This window comes from Drosophila subpulchrella, chromosome 3L (assembly GCF_014743375.2).
Source record: "Drosophila subpulchrella strain 33 F10 #4 breed RU33 chromosome 3L, RU_Dsub_v1.1 Primary Assembly, whole genome shotgun sequence".
NCBI lineage: Eukaryota > Metazoa > Arthropoda > Insecta > Diptera > Drosophilidae > Drosophila > Drosophila subpulchrella.
In genome coordinates this window covers 3,669,327-3,689,481 of record NC_050612.1, presented here as the reverse complement: position 1 = coordinate 3,689,481, position 20,155 = coordinate 3,669,327, and the positions used below count along the sequence as shown (strand labels likewise).

General features: G+C 44.1%; 1 protein-coding gene across 3 annotated transcripts in view; it reads right to left on the bottom strand.

The window, feature by feature from the left end:
* The window catches only part of LOC119552616 (myb-like protein AA), a 173,079-nt gene that overhangs the window by 143,818 nt on the left and 9,106 nt on the right, over window positions 1-20,155 (bottom strand). For 2 of the 3 annotated variants that reach the window (XM_037862279.1, XM_037862280.1), the window contains exon 3: window positions 7,072-7,159. The exons of the other annotated variant lie outside the window; for it this stretch is intronic. In XM_037862279.1, the coding sequence (XP_037718207.1) occupies window positions 7,072-7,090 (19 nt within the window). In that variant the 5' untranslated portion in view covers window positions 7,091-7,159. The remainder of the gene's footprint in view (window positions 1-7,071; window positions 7,160-20,155) is intronic. 3 annotated transcript variants of the gene reach the window in all.

Below are 20,155 nucleotides of genomic sequence, written 5' to 3'. Positions count from 1 at the left end.
AGATAAATTAAAACTTTCGTTTCTTATTCGCAATTGCTTGATCAACATCGATTTTACCAGAGTTGCCAGATTGGCCAACTTTACAACTGACAATACTTTTAGATGCTAACGACTACTAAATATCTAACCGCTACATTCAAGTCCTGGTTGATATATATTTACACCTGGGAATTATATATACAAATACATATCCATCGCAGAGTTACATCTAATTATACTTATAGCAAGTGCCTTCTTCTACTACAATTGTACAATTGGGTGCAAGGCAGATCAGGTCTACTAACCCGTAAAAGCGTAACTGGTTTATCAAAACAACTTGCAGATCTTTTAAAGAACACTAAAGGGAACAACATTTCCTATTTAAACTTCCTTTTCATTTATTATATTTTAGTCAGCGATCATTTTTTAAGGAACCACCACAAATCACCAAATAATTTAAATACAATTATGTTATAAGTGCGATACTCTTAGCTACTTAATGGGAATTCGACTAGTGCAGGGCTTTGTGAAGCCCTGGCTTACCAGCGAAAGCTAATCAAATGATTTCACATTACTTCCGAACTACTAACTAACCCCCTCTAATCCACCCCACATTCAGCCCAACAAATATCATCGTTCATTCGAACTACTTTCGGGCCAAAACCCTACCCCGGAACGGCTGAGCTGACCACATCAACTTTTGCTCCTCAGCTCTGACACAATTTCACCTTCAATTAAACTTGAGGTAATTGACAGCGATGCCGAGGAAAGAAATCCCCAATTGGCAACCGCAGGTCGGGGAAAAGGAATACAAGCATCCCCCTCTGCTGCTGGAAAGATAAATGGCGATGCCTTAAACTGATTGTGCGGATTAAATTGCCATATTGGTGAAATTGGCAGAGACACCGTCTTCTTCTCCGAACTTATTGAGCTCTTTCGCTGCAGCAGTCAGGCCAACAAGTATCGAAAACTTATTTTTGATAAGCGCAATTATAATTGGATTTGGAGAAGTTGCTTTCAAGGCGAGCAGGTAATCGGAGTGGGGGCGGTGAATAATCTACCTCCGGAGTATTTAAAAGCCGGGTCGCAGGCGGCAGCGGAGCCACCCGAAGGGAAAATTGGAAACGCGTTGTTTGGCTGCGATAAAGACGTGTTCGCTCCCCACTCGCTGTTTTCTTTTTGTAAATGTTTGCTGTCAAGATAAGCACAGCACAGCGTGTGGTTTGGTCTGATTCGTACCCCTCCGACCCACTGAACCACCACCCCAGATAAGGATTCCTCGCGGCGGGAAAGGAGTTTGTCAGGAGTCTTGGTGGCTAAGCCAAGACGGTCTTAACAGAGACAAATGAAGTTGTTAGCGGGTGGCCCCAGAGAGATGTTTTCATGGCCGACCCTTCTGAGGGAATGGGGAGCGGGGCCCAGAGGTCGATGCATTTCGGTGTAGCCTTTGATGTGCCCTCGCTGCGCCAGTTGATTGGTCATTTGGCCATTAATTGAGTTTAATTATTGGGGCGTTAATGAGGGGGTTGGTCTCCCACCGAGCTGGGGTGGAATGCAGCCGGTCGAAGGGCGGATGATGGATGGGCGTGGGTGCGAGGAGTCAGGCCTCGTTAAAGCCAGATTAAGCGATTCTCAAGCAGGTCCTGAAACTTATAGCTAAGCCTTGATTAGTTGCTCGGCTCGGCGAAGTGTCAAGCAGGGTTTGGCTTTGGGTAACCATGCCAAATACTCCCCCCCCATCCAAGGCCACCAGCACACCCACCAATGTCGATAGCTCATTAAAACTCTGCACATAACTCAAGGCGGGGGAGGGCCCTCTGGACCACACAACCCAAAGTGATAGACATTTATTTGCGCCTATAATTAAACGCAGACAATGCCAGCGAACGATGTTTGGGGCCGGGCAACGCCTCCCTTGTCAAATATTTCAGGGCTGCGTTGGCAACAATTTACAAAATGCAAATGGGCGTTGTTTCCGCCCCAGCCGCCCCTGTGTCCTCTAATGAGCCCTCTGCCAAGTCAAGGCATAAATTTGGGATATTTCGTGTGCGGCTTCTGCTGCCTTGGGCACATGTGACTCAAGTGGGAGGGCCACGCCCTTTAATTGTTGATTTTTCTAAATGGAAAAGCAACAGTACAAGTTTCTCGGAGTATTTCCCGATTGAAGTCAATTAAAAATTGCCAAGGAATCTCCCGGCCGCCCAAGACCACCCCTTTGGCCAAGCGACCCTTTTCACGAACATTAATGGACACTTCCAGTCAGCGCCTTTTGTTGCGAGCAAATTAATGATGGCAATGATTTCACTGGGGGTGTTTAAATTATGTTGCTCTTGAAATTTTGTTGATTCTAAGTTTTAATTGTACTTGTAATTCGTGAAACGGGGCAGGGGCAGCTGAGATTGGGGTTGTTTCAGATTTACCTAATTCAACGAAATAATTGAAACATTTCCTATAACTGTCCTGTTCAATCTTTAATCTCCCTGCTCCCTGAACAGCTCAACAGCTCGACGGAGCAAAATTTGCAACGGCAGAGCCAGCAAAGTTTTTCCGAGCCCACACCCATCAATCCCCATCAAGACAGACATCCACGTCAAAGTTGCACACTGCGCTTTTATGCAGATAAATTGTCGGTTATTCCCTCCCTGGACTCCCCGCCTCGTCTGGTTGCCGCGTCAGTTGTTTCGGGGCGGGATCTGGAGGATCCGGGTCCAGGCGGACCCAGTGGAACGAGACCCGTACCCAGACCAAACCCCTACCCAAACCAATCCCAGGCCCAGAAAGCGACGGAACCGAGCTGCCTTTGCCCGATTGTTTCATAAAAGTTTCTGCTGCAAGCCCAGCCACTATTGTTGTATTTGTTGCCCTGCTGTTGTTGTGATTTGCGCAAATTAATTTGCTTATAATTTTTACGCTTAGTTAAACACAATTTTGAGTGATTTTCACACAGAGCCCAATGCCTGGGTGCTAAAAAGTTTTCCGTTCTTGGCCGGGCGCACGGTGGGCCGCATCGAGTGGGAAGCGGCTGAAGCGGTTTCCCAGTTGGGGAATATGGTAATTTGCATTGGAATCTCTTTTAAAGCCGGGCCAGTGCAAATCCCCATTTAAACGCAGAGAACCAGGCCTCCAGTTGCATTCCCCGGGGGCTTCGTTAGGCGCAACTGGCGGGCATGCAAATGTGGGCGGACGTGGGGTGGGGAATCGACTACAAAAAGGCACATTTAAATTTTATTTCCGGGGTGGCCCCACAATCCCGCTGAATTTTCCACCCGTTTGAGCGTTTTTCATATTTTTATAAATTGCTATAAATTGAGATATTAATACGATACGCGACAAAAGTCACGGGATCCAGTCGACCGGTCGACAAGGGCCGACTCCAAATGCGGCTGCTGTTGTTGGGCGCTTGGTTCGCTGATTTCGCTGCCGACAGGCGGCAAAAAGTGCCGGGACATTAAAAAATACCCGCGCAAGTGTGGCGCAAACAAAATGTTCAGTTATTTGTATAAATTGCGATGCGACAACTTTTTCGGCGGTAACATTTGGCTGCGAGAGCTGGCCCCGCGATAATGATGAAGTTTCGATCGACTGGCTTTAAGCCCTTATTTAAACAGGGCCTCGAACTGGGCTGCAGTAAGTGCGTTGTCTCCTCGACGGCCTTTGTGGCAGCTTAAATATTCCATGCACACACTCTCCACACATTTCGTCAGCCGCTTCAATTGGACTGATTTAATTGAATCAGTTTGGTCGTCTAGTACTGGCTCCGTTCCCCCAACCTTTCGGTCTACCGATTCCGTGTCTTCGGTCTTTCAATTTACTGCCCCTGCCATTGTTGTTCCTCTGTAGTTTTGGGTCTACGTTTGACTATTCACTTCCTCCGTCGTTCCTCCTTTTTTGCACACGTTTGCGTGCCATGCACGGCATAAAAATTTTGACACAAAAGCCGTTGCATACAATTCGGCGCAGAGCAGTGCCACACACACAACGGCCTATCTGCTAAGTGAGAGTCTGAATGTGTGTATATGTATCTGTTCCGAGTTGTCAGGACCCTGACCAGAAGAGGAACAGCCTCAGGAAAGGGTCCTACGAACCCCGAGATACGTGTTGAGGTCGTTTTCATGCTTTGATTTTGTATGCAGCAGCCACGGGAATCTTTTTGAAATTTTGTTCTGCTTATCTTCTGTCAGAGAAGACTGCTTTCTTAGCTAAGCTTATTTGGCCATGAAGTCAAAAATCTGATGCGGTGACTCAGCCGAAAAAAATGTATATTCAGATCAAAAGGCACTGTCACAAATGATATGTAAGTCTAGAAGGAAAGCCGTTGTCTAGTGCCCCGATCAATAGATATCCTATATTCTTGGTTGGGAATTGTTAAAACACATATATGAAGTTTTGTGTAACTTTTGGCAGGACTCCTTACTCTCCAGGTCTTACAGCTCCCGAAGCATTGACGTTCAAGAACTTTGTGATTAATAAAGCATGCACATTAAACAATACATCAACACGAATACTCTTGTAAGAAAATCCGACTTTTATATTACAAATACTGAAATACTGTTCAAAAGGAATTACAATAAATTAACATTTTGAATGCTACACCACAATAGATTAAAGTGAATTTGTAACAAAATACCTACATAACCATATGGCTTAAATGTTGTTTCTTAGCCCTTACTCGAAAATAGAAAAAAAATCTAGAAAGTTGGGACTAAGAATAAAGGTTCTAGAGATTCTTGCGCAGCTCAAGTTTATTTCCCACAAACGCCCATAACGCTAAAAACGGTCGAGATCTTACATTTTTGAAGAAATTGTATTTCAAATGTAATAATGTAATGTAAATTTTGTTTTGATTATCAATGTCCATCAATATGCCGAAAATTGTTCAAATCGGAACGTCCATTCAAAAGTTATAAAAAATAAAGGATAACGACGCTAGGTGGCGAAGTGGCATGGTGGCATCTTGATCTCCCTCGCACTCCCCTCTGCTGATTAACGGGTATCTTCTATTCGAGGACATCCACCATAGCGTTCTCTTTTGCTTCAGTATGGACTTGAATATAATTAAAACCGGATTCATTTATTCTAAGCTTCCGAAGGAACGTTCAGATCAAACGCGTATAGCTTATAAGTACACAATGTTAATAACTTTTTAAAGCAATTTAATAAAATAAAACAAATAAGTTTACCGCTAACTGTGCTTGTCTTTCAATTTAAAAAAAATTCCATTTATGGTGGACTGCAGTACTGGAGTGTACCATAATCAATAGGACAAACTTTCCACAAACTAATTTCGCCCTCCCTTTCGGTAACGTCTTTATAAATAATGCTAAATAAATTACCCCGCATGGAAAAACAATCATTACACTTGTGAGCCATGGCCAATTTCGATTAGAGGGATCGACTCGCTCAGGAACAAAAGTGAAACTAACTTTTGGTCCATTCATAAAGCAGATGAGTTCGGTGGTAAGGGGCTGGATTAAACTGTATCTCATGAGAGGCCTACGCACGTATAAGATTTCTTATTTACGATAGGGAGACACAGAAGAAATAGCAAAATAGCAAGGACAAAGTAAGAGGCCCCATCCACCAGTTAGTCGCCCCTTGAACGCACTCCTGAAGCTATTCAGGCAGAAAAAAGGCAGACAACGCAGAGACAAAACACAAGCCAGTAAAAAGGCCAAATATTGAATCGTGCGTAATTTACGATAAAAAGGGGAAAATTGGAAAAGTTTTTTCCTCCCAGATTTAGTAGTAAGTAAGGCAGAAGGATGGGGCTGGGGCCTTCGCCGTCGCTTTCGCTTACTTACGTAGTTCGTGCTGAGGGGCAGCCAGGCACGTGTTTCTTCGGAGACGGGAGGCAAAAGGAAGAAAGGCCTCGCTCAGCCCTGTAAATAAAAATTCTGATTGCCTGAGTTCAGGCTCCCGACCCGAAAGCATGTGTGTGTCGTGTGGGCCTGTGCCTCCAGGACCAATTGAACGATTTTATTAAATATTACATATTACAAGTAGCTATATAAATTAGGCAGAGGACTTGTATTGCGTTGCCTGGTAATGTGAAAGGGCTCTTCCTGATAATAACTCCTCGGCCAAGCCCATCGGCCAACGTGTCGTATGCGTTACATGCGAGTGTGTGCCTTAATTGCAGAGTGCTTTTTGTTGTGGACACATTGAGCTGCAGCTGTTTCAGCGGGCGCCATTAAATCTCATTTGGTCAGCCGATTGCTGGCGCTCGGTCACTTTGCATCGCGATAGGCGATGCCCGCCCCACCCTGGGACTTTTGCCATAAAAACATTTATGTAATTGCTGTTATCGACAGCGGCTGGCTCTCCAAAATGGCCTCGTGGCCGCATCCCGGATCGGGAATGGCGACGGCTATGGCGATGGTCCCGTAAACGGGCCTTTAATACACTTTTGATTGGATTGTCGCACAAGTTAATTGAACGGCGCAGCATTCGATATTGCCAACATTGTCCGGCCGGCACCGCCTAAGCCACTGAGCCGTCGCGTTTTTAGCCGGGCCAGCACAAAACTGGTGGCAATTAATTTTGAAACTAGCAGGAAGGGCGCATCAGCCATCCCCGCTCCCTGATACTCAATGGGGCATCCAATTCATGTCGATTCATGGAAGCTCATTAGTTGGCAGACTGGCCAGGCCACCCCCGAAAATATGCAGCAGTATCCTTTGTTCGATTGTATCCCAGCCACACGCCTCAGCAACTGCAAGTTTTCGTCTGCGAATCTGTATCTCAGTTCGACTGGGTTCCTTTTAATGCTCGAACGCATTCTTATCTTTTGTTGTCCCCGTCGAGCAAATTGTTTGAGAATGACCCGCGTAATTTTGCTTTTAGCTGATTTACTGTAAATTGTATTGTGGCAGAGATTGGGGCAATCCCATAAAAAATCGTACACATCGTGGCCTCGAAGTGTATCCGACATGCTTACAAATTGATTGACCTGCAGAAGAGGTCCCCGAATGTCGACTTGCCGCGCTTCCCATGGACTTGGCTGGAGCTGAGCCTGCGCTAATGGATGGTCGGTAATTTGGCATGTGTCACGGCCAGGAAGGTAATGAATGTATCCTCTGATTGGTGACTTACCTTTCTGATAACTCATCATTGCAAATTAGTTGCGCATGGATGAGGGGAATGAGAGCCGGATTCAGAGCCGCAAAGCCGGTGTGGAGAACTGAAAGACGGAGGGAATGAAATGATCAGATTTATGGATGACTTAAGAATTTCTATGATATTACTACAGAGCCCGCGCCCGGTGCAATCACCATAATAGGGAGAGATTCAGCCCAGCCCTTCGGCAAACACCGTCATCGCCGTCATCGTCTTCTGCCACTTTAGCACATTTTTACTTCTGCGACTACTTGAGGCAGTTAAAAACCTTTTGCATTCGTTTGTTTGACTTCTCCATCCAGCAAAAAGATGGCAGCGTTCTCGATGTGTACTTAGAACTGAGCCCGCATCCCAGGAGCATCTGCCGAGGACCCAAGACGGTGTAGTGGCTCAAGGAGCAGGAGCGAGCAAACAATCTCAAGTTTTGTTGGCGTTAGTTTTGTAAATTGCAGGTTGCAACATTTTCATTAAATTAAGTCAAATAGCAAACAAGTGGATAGGAGCTCGGCACGGCTCGGCAAACAACCAGGACTTCTGGCTCCTGACGAGAGTCCTGTAAACAATAACAGTTAACTGCCAGCCGGGTAAGCAGCATGGCATTACCGAAATTAAGGCCCGAAGAGGTGGGCCCCCAAAGAGGGGCTTTGGGGAACGAAGTTGTCATAAGCCGGCAGGAGTTCGCCAAAGGATTGCGGCGTTGCCAGGCGATGGCTTTGATTAAATCCCCAAATAACGATTGCAAATGCTCTAAAAATATATTTCCATTCTGAGTCTGAGTCCGCTCCCGATTAATCTGCGGGAAGTTGCCGGGACGAGAACCGGTAGCCGAAACACCAAACGTCAGCTGAAACTGACAGCGTGTCCTGGTTGCACATTTTTGCCTGGCTCGACAAAAGTCAAGAGCTCACAGGCAGCCCCCTCCCCGACATGGCATTAATTAAGTTTGTAACGACAAATGCCAACACGACACGAGACGTAAACACTCGCACAGACACACGCCCCCCATAAATCAGACTGGCTCCATACAAATGCAAAGCGGCAGCAGCAACAACGGCTCAAAGGATATTCCGAATGTCCTGGCCGGGACCCGAGTGCAGTGCCGGCGTCTGCTTGGATGTCATGACGATGTTAATTTTATAAACTCTTCAGTTTTCAGCCCCTGCCCCCAAACGCTTCAGCAGCTTAAACTATTCCCGCTTTGTTGTTGTCCTTGTTGGTCCTGCGTGTTTGTGTCCACGCTAGTTAGCGCCTGCGGCGGGTTTGTGTCTGTGCTGTGACGGATGTACGTCGCCTGTGTGTGTGGCGTGTGTGTGAGGGGTGTGCGGGGTGTGATTGCTCTGGCGTGTTTGTGTCTCCTGCTGTCTCGTTAACAGGATTTGAGGGTCGCTTTAGCGTCGCCTCCGTTGCGGTGGCTGTCCTTTAATGGATGTCTTAAATACATTTAAATAAATACTAGCTTTAACTTGGCACAGAGGGCTTCTTACAAAGTTATCCCGAGCACTAGCATTCATTTTATGATACTACACTTGAGGTAAGATGTGTGTAATGCAAGCAAGGAGATACTCAATACAGAAATACATACTTTAGTACGTTAACACTGTTTTCGGGAGTCATTTGAGTTTCGAACTGGCAAATTAACTAATAGTACTATCAACAGTATCTGCCATCTTAAGATTAGTATTATCCAACTGCGCAAGTATCAATAAAATCCCTAAAACCATTTTCGAGATCTCGAAGTTTATACGGACAGACGGATAGAAGGTAACACGGACATGGCTAAATTGACACGGCAAAAAACTGCGTCCAAAAATATATGTACTTCATACAATTTCCCTTGCTACTACTTACCTCCTACCTATATATGTATATCGGTTATAAGAACTTTCAAAAGTGGCAAATACTGTCGGTGCAATTTTTATCGGCCGAACTTTAGGTTTCTTACAGTCTATGTGTTCCAAAACCATGTATGGACATTTTTTTTATTTAAAAACAGCTTTATACAATTTTAATTTATTTTATTCGTCAATTCTATATTTAAGCCAGGTATATTGTTTACTTTAACGTTGCCCTAGCCCACTTTTAATGCTTAAACTTTTGGCACGTCTTTAAGCCAGTCAGTGCTCTGCTCTGCCGACACTGATTTATTTTAATTTTCCCAGCCACGTGCAACATTTTTCTATTTGTTTGACGCGCCGCATTTTGCAGCTCGCATTTTCCAGCCATGCGCTGCTCGCATGGGAAACTCGAGGAGCCAGCGAAACGTAGCCTAGCAATTGAGCCTTGACAGAAGGTGGAAAATGGGGGCGGCAGGAAACGCCGACTTTGCTTTGTGCAACAGCGCGTGAATCTGTATAGAAGGTAAAAATGCAATGTCTAGGCAAACACAGAGAACCAGAGCCAACGTGGGGTAAATACGTATGTGGATGGGTGGCTGTGGAAAAAGAATTTATTTGTTTATAGCACAGAAGGCGGCCAACAAAAAGTGCAACGCAGCTGCCGGTTAAAAGGCGAGGAGCAGAGAAAGGACTTTAGAGCCCACCAGGTGCAACAGACCCACACTCACATTGTCAATATGGGGCGTGCAAGACTTGCCTGGGTGGAAGTGTCTATTGTCTGTCGCATATGGGTATCTATGTGCACTACGGGTCTTTGGAGGGATTTTTTCAGGAGTTGCGTAAAAGTGAAACGCCCTGCCAAACTAGAAAAACTAAAGTGCTAAAGTGTTTACTAATATTTTGTACAAAAATTGTCCTAGCATACAAACTGCTTTATTCTTAATCAATTACAATTGTTGTCTTTGGAAAATGGTGAAAAGAAAACCAATCTTTTTTAAACCTCTCTCTTAATATTTTAAGCTCGCTTTAAAGTTTATAGATTTTTTGTTATTAAAACAAATTCTGGTGGCACTGTGATCGGGCAATGATGAAAAAGTATTTAGCTCTGAATTAATATAAAAATATTGCTAAAACCACTGTATTTTTTCAATCAGATAGCAATGTGTATTTGAACGCCATGGCTCTGATGACCTGGCTCAACACATGTGGCATCATTTGCAATCGTATTTGCTTAACTATTTGTAAACATTTTCCATTGTAAGCCCTTTCAATCCTCCCACCGATTCCGCTTGGAAAGTGCAACATCCGAGAGCGGAGTACATAATTTAAATGGCAACTTTAAAATGTTTACCAAGCGCTTCATCGTAGATGTAATGTGAATTTACGGGCCAGCAGTATCCAAACACTGGCTGCACCACCGCAGCACACCCACCACCCACACCCATCACCCACACACCCTCGGCCATTCAGCAGTGTCTGTTGCTATTTGCGCTTAACCCACGAAAGGAGCGCGCTGAAAAGCAGGCTACCTTTTTTCTTCTCGACTCTGCAGGCGCGAAAAGATATGCGAGAGGCCAGGGAGGGGGAGGTGGGGGCGACGCAAGTTCACCATTCGACACTCAGTCAGTCGGACGGACGGATGGACGGATGGACGGACTCCGGTGCTCATTACTGTGGCAAATTTTTTGTTCACGTCCCCGCTGGATTTTAATTAAAATTAATTACATTAAGTGCAGCGAGCAAACAACAAACATCAGCATAGAAATCCGCAATCGCCGCCGAGAAACAGAAAAGCAACCAAAACAAGAAAGAAGGCTGTAGTCGACTTTGAGATACCAGTTACTCTCTGCTCTGTTGCCAAAATATTTAGAACTCTTATATTAATATAAAAACAAGTATTATGAGTCCTTACACTTTTCTTTAAGAAATGTTTTCGTTATAAGGGATGTAATGCACTACATATAGCAAGATCAACTACCCTGTAATGTTAAATGAATTAAAACATCGTTTTTAAAGGAACCCCTATTTTCTCTGCTACACACTTTTCCAAAACCTCAGTATACCTCTTTACCCGACGATTGACGCGAATAAAAATAAAGACTCCCACACACAGACGAGGCAAAGAGATAGAAATAACTACCAGGAACTGAAAGGAACCAGCTCGGTAGTTAAAGCCTTAATGCGCTTTAATCGGCCCTGCGCTTTGATGGTTACCATTAAAAATTTCATTTTTTCTGCTGAATTTTTGGCACACATCCGTTGGGTCAAATGGTAATTTTTTCACACAGCATTCTCTACTCCGATGTAAATATAGCGCAGGCGGAAATATTTGGTTCGGGCCAGTCTAAATGAGCCTTTTGAGTGTGGGGGTGTTTTCAAAGCTGAGTTCTCATGGTGCTACAGTCAAAATTTTGTGTTTCAGAGTGAAAAGCTATGGTTTAATTTCTATATGTTTGCAAAGACCTACAGAAATGTTAGTTACTAATTACCGATCACAACAGTGCCCTGATTCCTTAAACACCGCCCCTAATATTTATTTTGTTTTCACCGATTTTAAAACGTAATACCAGGCATACCCAACGCATAAGAGAGACGGACCCCTCCCATTACAGACCTATCCCCTGAAAAGTATAGAAAGTTTTTAACTAGACGTCAGCTGACAACAAAATCTAAAATACAACAAGTTGCTCGAGTGCCGGTCCGAAATCTCCCCTCTGCCGAAAACTTTTGAGCAACATCATAAAATACAACAATTGACAACATTTTTATTATTTCGTCTCCATCGTTTTTGATTTTTTGGGAAATATTTTTCTGAGCAATTAAATGTTGCCACTTGGCAGCAAAAGTTGTGCATAGAAAAGTTGCCCGGCCGAAGTTGTAGCGTAAAAAACCCGTCAGGCGAAAGAGGAAAAGTAAAAGCAAAAATCGAAACCCTCCCTCGGGAACGCAGATCCGAAACCGACAATAAATGACAATAAAAGTAAGCCAAAGGCAAACATTCCGTAATACCAGCAAGGAAAATCATAAATAAAACGCATGTAATCCACGATTGAGTGCTTAACTTGATGCCATGAAAGTCGGCGGTCTATCTGAAACGCCGGGGTGGGACTTTGTGGGTGCGCGATAAGGACGAGGGGCAGTATTTACATTTGTGGCTGGTGCGGTTGCCATATTGAAAAGTCATCAATCATGCGGCCTCGCGCAGCCAGCGGAGCAAGAAATTTGTCAGTTTGGCAAAAACTCAGTCCCCAGCCGAGCGCGGTTGCTTGCCCCACTGGATGCAATGACTCAATCTGCCGGCGACTTTAAGGACCTTTAAGTGGGCCCACGTGGGACGGGGAAAGGGGCTGGGTGGGGCAGAAACAGCAACAAAACATCCGAAAGCGGCAAATGAATGGCTGAACAGATAGAAGCACCAGCCCGAGTGAGTGTGGCAGGACAAGGCAGGAGTGGCCATAGAGCAAAAGTTTACATAACATTAAACAAAGCGCACAATGGCACGAAAGCAGACTTAAGGACCCTGCTGATGAGTGCGAACGGACAGGGCCTTGGACGGGAATTGCGGCCAAGAAAGAAAATTTGTTTAGAGTTGCTGCCCCGGCCAAGTCAAACAAAAACGAGTTGCGCATAATGAAGCACAAATGCACAATGGGCTCCAAGGACTCGAGGCCGGACCCGGGATACATTTTATAAATGTAGCTAGCTCGAGTTGCTCTTTTTGCGCTCCAGGAAAACGGAGAGGGAGCGGGGGACTCGGGAAGTGGGGCTGGGGAAATCTATGCCAAATTATCGGCAAGGCAACCGCAAAACTTAAACGCTGAGTTTCACTTTCCCGACCAACTGGCGAAACTTTGCCACCCGCTATAAGAAATTATTTCATTAACAACTTCAATTGGCAGTCGTTAGTGGCAACTTTCCCTTCTTCTCTCCGGTAAAAGTTTTCGGGCAAGTTTGCGAGTTTTATTTGCAGCAGTGTTATAATCGTGTTAGCAGCCGAACTTGCGGATAACTGTTTACCGATGAGAGCGAGGTTCGCCAATCCAGTACCTACAAAGGGCCTGCCCGGAAACAGATCTGCAAAGCCCCGATTTGCATAGTCGGTGGCAAGAAGTGGGCTGTGGGCCACACTAATCCCTCTTTATGGCCGACTGAGCCATAAACTGCGCGCACTTAATATAAAACATGCTTAAACGCAGCCGCTCCCTCCGGGCGCCCATAAATAAATTATGAAAAACGCTTAACTACTTTCGACAGCTTATAAACGCCTACAAAATGGAACGCCCCCACACTATTCCGGGTGTTGATTTACAGTTGCATATTCCTAAGCGGCCCAGGCAGCTCGTCCTTCGAGCTCGTCGTTTGGGACTGCGGTTGCTCGTAAAGCAATTCATTTCCCTTATGCATTTTGAATGTGTGTGCCAAGGAGCCAAGGAGCCAGGTATCCTGTATCCTTGTATCCTTGTAGCCGTGCCGAGCACCTGCCCCGACCCACGAATGCCTCGAAACGTCTGGAAATGGCGCAACGGAAGCGCTTTTCAATGAAATTTATGACGCATGGAAACATTAGACGATCGTTGACGTTTACAAGTCCGCGGAGGCAGGCCGCCTTATGGCCTATATGGCTGGCTGGCTAATGCCCTGACACCCGAGCGATTTATGAGTTCAGCCAAGTTGGGCGCTGTCTGTTTCGGCCGATGCTCGCTAATTTCGAGGTGCCGCGGCTGCCGAAAGAATTTCAATTAAATATAATTTATGTGGTCCCGAAAAGTTGTCAACTTGATGAGAGACTCAGCAGTGGGGGCAAGTCGAGTCCAAAGCTTTAAGACTTAAGACGAGGGAAAGCGCCAAACGGAACCTATTTCCTTTTTTGCTATCTCACTTGCGGGCGAAGTGGGAGTGGGTGGAAAGGCTTTGTTTTTGCCGCCGTTTACCAAATGGCCCGCCCCCAAAAAGAAAAGCGGGAAAAGGGTCTGTGCACTCGCTGGTCGTGTAAGCAGCCAAGCAGCGGAAATGATTCGTCGTAATTTTCCTTTGTGTAATCAACTCCTTTGTAGGGAATATTTTGTATGTTCATATGCCCCGCCGACGCCGTCGCTCTTGAATCCCGACTCCCGACTCCAAGGAGCCGGCCACGCCCCCGAACCCGCCTCCTCCGACGCCCTGTGAAGTGCGCTTTTAGGCGTGCTCCTTTATAGTTTTATTTTCTCTCCCGCTGAAAACTTTTCTGCCGCTACATTTCACGCTCTTTTGAGTTTTCCACAATTTAGTGGATCAAGTCCACTGCGGGGCCCTTGCGCAATTTAATGAGATTTCCCTTCGCAAGGGGAGTTAATAATTATGCAAATATTTCAATTATTGGATGCCAGGACAGTCGCCTCCAATTCGCCTTTAATTCCCCGGCCGGAGAATTTTCCACGACTGCCAACCCACATCAAGTCGGGCAGGTGGTTTTCCGGGTCCCGAGGACCCACGCGGCAGACAATCTATCGCACAATCTATCTGGTTTTGATTATTATGAAGTCTGGCTGTCACTGAGTCCGAGAAATCCACTTAACTTCTGAGATGCTGCTGTGGGCAAAGTTTGACGCCATAAATGGATCATTATGCTGTTTTCGAGGGGATTGTTGTTCGTACAAGTTGATTGAGCGTAATGGAGGTGAAAATATTGCTGCCAAGGACGCAGAAGGTAATGGGTAATGCTAGTACATGCATCACCTAACTAAATGCCATTTTATACAAAACGGCTAAGTTAATAAGTTCTAAATATCCAGTAGACAACTGTCCTTGGCTAGGAAATTTATGTATTTATCCTCCTACTATTAAGGCTCATAAATTTTAAAATATTAAGAAATAAAATACAGTTCTTAAACTACCTACACATTACGATTTTTCGCATCCCAATGATACAGGAATAAAAGTGGCCACCCAGCCCGCAGAAAAGGAAATGTCTCACAGCCCAGGACGGCAAAAAATGCGGAAAACGGAAGGCAAAACGACTGCTGGCCAGCATATGAACATCAAAGCGTTGTACAAACATTTAAAGATCAAAAAGCCAAAAGCCCATTTAACCCGGCCCAGGACTCGGCACCCACACATGTGTTTCCCCTGGTGAAACAGCTGCCTGCCGTGTTGATAGAGACCTAAAGGACATGGGGCGGGGCGGGCTGGGCGGCCGGGGCAGGACTGACCGCTCACTTCTTGCCGCCCGGCTTGTCGGTTGCATTAATAAAAATTGTTCACCATATTGGTAAATCCATTATGAATATTACGGGCGGGCAGAAGGCCGACGGCCTAGCTCGGATGGACGCGAAGAGCATGGAGGATGGGGCGGAGGATGGGCTGTGGCACGGACCCGGGGCCCTGATGTGCTGGAGTGCAGCACCAAGAGATTGAAATTGAAATTTGTGTTCCTGCATTGGAGGCTGTGCGTTTTCCCCGCTCCCTCCTGCGCCCCTCAACCATTCAGCCCCGCCAACCGTCGTAATTGTGTGCGAAAAGCAAAGCAAATGTTTACGTAATAAATTTACGTGATTGAAATATGTCGAGTTGGCAACAAAAATGGCCAACGACCGACCGCCCCCCTGTTTATCCCCTATCTGTGCAGTCTGGCTAACGAATCCGGATCCTGTTCTTTCCCGGCTGCGGCGTGAATTTTTACACATGTAGGGAGTTGTGGGCGAGTGTCGGGGAATGGGCCAAAGAGTTGGTCATTTTTATTAGTTGCCAAAGCGTTTGGCGGTTGTTGCTGCTGGCTGTTCGCTGTCCGTTGCCTGAAAAACCGCAATTTGTGCAAAAATTATGAAACGAGACTTTGGGCAAACACAATCAGCGCTGGGGCAAGTTTTTGTGCATTTAAATTAGTGTGTTCCTTGTACGGCGGCGAAAAGCCAGGCGGATGGGCCGAGGTATTGCTGTTCATGAGCGGATGAGAGCGGCGGATTTCCAGGAAATCATTCGATAGGCATAATTATGCTGCTACTCTAGTAACTTTAGTAAATTTTGTAATGGAAAAGGATCATCCTTCTCTTAGTTGCATTATCCCGCAATCCAGTCACGACCTCCCCGAATTGACAGCACTTTCCGCCCTCCATTTGCACCTTGTCGGCTGCTCGTTCCCCCGTCACTAGGTCTTCATCCACCATGAGTGCACATGGCAAACTAAAATGGATAAAAGCGGGCTTCGAAAGAAAAATCTAACCACGCGCAATTTGTCGTGTGTGGATGTGGAAATTGATCCAAGTGATTTCCTACCCACTCCGCCGCTGTCTGAAAAGTATTTACTGCGTCGTCAGTCATTCAATTTATCGCATTTCTTTGGCCCGAGTCAAACCCAACCGAACCTAGCCAAACAGAGGAATCTGTCAGGACGCTCCCCGTCAACTTCTTCTCGCCTGGCTCTGGATTTGGCCTGGCCCGAATGCGAATGCGACTGCGAGTTCGACCCCGGCTTCCTTCGCCGGCGATGGCGACAAGTTCATACGTCTTATGACTTCCCGTTGACGGAAGTGAGCTTCGTGTGTGCCCGTGGGTGGGATGCGGGGTCTGGGTGCAGCTTACATCGAAATCACTTTTATAATTGGCACGCAGCCAGCCAAAAGAAAAACTCGAAGGGAATATCTGGGGGACCAACAAATAGGGAGCAGACGAGCTTAAACTGTCTGCAAGGTTTTTTCCGAGATCTCTGGCAGCGATGTCTGCAAATACTATTTGTCAGATATGACATTATATTAATTGAAGTTACTTTCGGGCTTCGAAAGTGACCCACGGCCGGGGACCGGCTTCAAAGTCAATTCAATTCGTCTATGAAATAATAAACGACAAAACAGGACGGTGCACAAAAACGGTCACCCTAATTGAATTGGTAAATATTTAAATAAATATAACCGCAGATAATTAAAACAACAAAAGCCAAGCGACAGCGATGGATGGACACGTCTAAATTAAGAGCTCGACAGCAGTAACAGAAAAAGCAAAATGGGATTGTGGTGGTCGGGGCGAAGGTGAGCCAGGACGCACAGGTGAATGGGCGCTCATGTCACATTCCGACCACAAAAGCAATTAAATTTCCAATTAAATTGCATTCACTTTGCTACATTTTGGTCCGGTGAAAATGCGACGCGATTTATTTAAATTGTTAATTAGGAAAGGCAATTCCAATGACAAATTGATCGGGTTACGCCTGGAGTGAGAGCTGTTACATGGAGTTTCTTCTAAAAAGTACCTGATCCGCCTGTCCCTTCCGCCCCTCACCAGTTAAAGCGTGTACTTCATGGATAAATTTGGCTCCCCCTACTGAATCCCTTTCACAGAGACTTCCATCCGGGAGTGTTCCAGCAAAGACACCAGCAATTACAACCGTTCCAACAGCAGAAAGTGAACGAGGGAGAGAAACCCGACAAAAAAGACATAATTTTTCGTAAACGTTTTTATAGTGTTGTCATGTACGATTAATTGCGGCTCATTAAACTTTATACGGCTGCAGACGCTCAAACGATTTCCGTGCCAACTCCAGCCATCCGTTTTGGGGGTTCGGGGTCACAACTCAGCCAACCGAAACGGACCCTTGTTTGGAGCTTTGACCATGCCCGAAGGATTTGCCGAATTTATTTTCCGTGTGTGTGCTAATTGCGCCAGTGCACCATGACTCAATTCTTGGAATATACATGAAGCCGACTAAGCTGGAGTTTCTGACCGTATGCAGTAGATATTTGGCTGGGAAATGAGATTTCACTCCTCCAAATGCCACCTTGATTCTCTCCGCTGAAAATCGCTAAGTGCACAATATAGTAACTATCATAGACCCCTTACTCAGCTAACCAATTTAACGGAGCAAATACACTCTTGGCAGATATTCACAAATTTATTTGCCTATAACTTTTTAATGAATGCTCAGATCTACAAGTTTCTTGTCCTGTAGGTATGTGGTTATTGATAGACAAAACGAAATCTTATTTTCACTTTTATAAAATCTTCAAACATAAAAACTAAATCTTTCTTCCAATTATTCTCCCACATACTTATCGCCGAATACAATACTCTCTTTTATTCTATGAGTAACGTGCTTAAAAATATGTTAATATAATATGATACAAATTATATACTCTGTCACACTGTCAAAACTAATATCGTGGAATCGGTTTACTAATCTTTTTTCTAAACAAAATCAACCGAAATTCTTTAGAGCAAGAGGAACCAGTATGGGCCACCTGAAAGAGTTCTTCAAGAAAATGAGACCGCAAATTAATCAAAACAAGAGTAGACTCTCCATCGTTCGATACGAGCACATGGTTACAAGCTCGACTATCAGATATCCGTTACTCTGTTTCGAGTTTCAAATAAAATGACATTTCAGCCCATTTCTATTGGCGCGGCACACACCATCGAGGCTGCGGTACTACTGACCAATTCTGTTTAATTTTGTTCGTCATAACTTTTAAAATAACAATGCGACTTATACGATTCTAACCATTTCAATGTGGGCTGTGGCGCTGGCATCCGTGGTGCGCGCCGCGCCAGTAGAAATGCGCTGATTTTTTTTATTTAAAATAAGGTTTGAATGATTTATTAGTAAGCTATAAAATACAATATCTTCGGTTCTCCCTGTCCGATCGTTATGATTTTTGTATGAGCATTATTAAAATTATATACTGCAAGTAATTGTAAAAGTATATAGTTTCTTAGCCGGTACAAGTGTATCTTACCCCATAAAGGATTCCTAAGATTCGTTTTGTGAGTGAGATTATAGCAATGATTGATTCATGCTGGGCTCTACTACAAACAAAATTTATTTAAAAATATTTTTAGACTAATTTTTATTTATGGTTTAATAAGTTCAAATTTTTTTTTTACATTTTTACCAAACTTAAGATTTTTTGTGGCTTGAAGCTTCAAATCTTATATGAGCTAATAGCAACATGAGTCGTTTTTTTACAAACCTTCTAGTAAAAGTTAGTTAGTTAACGAGGTAAGGAATCGTTACGATCTCACCTTCAACTTGCAATAGTTCTGATATCAAATGTTGCAACGCAAAATGCTTATAAATTCGACTAAATAAATAGAGGAGTGTAGGGTATAGACACGAACGATTTATTTTTGGAAATATCTCTTTTCCAAACATAAATATTTTTCAAAGGTTTTAAAGCAGAAAGTTGCTGACATCTATTGAACATATTCCTGTAAAAGTGCGAAGGTAAAATTTCAGCGGAGTTTAATACTACAGCTCTTGGCGTAAGCCAAAATTTTTTTTCACTTTTCAAAATTGTAGGGTAAGATAACGAAATAATAAAACTCTATGCAGATGTGAAAATTATTTATTTCTTCTTCAAGAAATAAAAAGGGTTCATACCCTACAAAATTGTCGTCACGATACCCTACAAGGTATTGCTGGAAACATGATGGTGCCACTTTTAAAAGGCGTAAAAAAAATCACAAAGTACCAAGAACTTATTCATACTTGTGTTTATTTATCTAACTTGGTTTTCCTCAAATCTTTTAATAACACTAAACACTAAAAATCATATAAATTAAATAATATTTTTAATTTTTGCTCCACCTTTTAGTCAAAATAATCTCACGAAAAATTAGCGAACTTTTAATAAAATTATTGTAATTACAGTCGGCATCGACTAGAAATATTTTGAATTCGGACGTGAGATTAGACGAGTTTGTCGCCTTACCCTACACTTCCCTACACTTTTTAAACTGTTATGAACAATCAAGCTGCAATAGAATATGCCGTTGATGCTTCAAAGCTAAAATATTTTGCTAAAGCGGGCAAAATGAAAACATTTTAGAAGTGTATTTACTTAGTTTAATTAAAAAGCATTTTTCGTCACAAAATTTGATATCAGAACTATTGTAAGTTGAAGGTGCGATCGTCACGATTACTTACCTCGTTAAGAGGTGTTTTTATTTGATACTTTTATATGATCTATTGTAGTAGCATACAAATCAATGTATTTATATATATATATATATTTCTGTTGGCTAGGCCACGTCCACTTAGTTATACTGTACTTACTGTATACTGTACTTATTATAAAACAAGGGAAAGCGCTATAGTCGAGTACCTCGACTATCAGATACCCGTTACTCAGCTTAAGGGACCAAAGGGAAATGGAGATATGCAAGCAACAAAGCGAGATTTAAATGCGCCACCTACCGGAGGAAGACAGACTTAAGCGTTATGGGCGTTAGAGTGGGCGTGGCAAAATTTTTTTTAGATC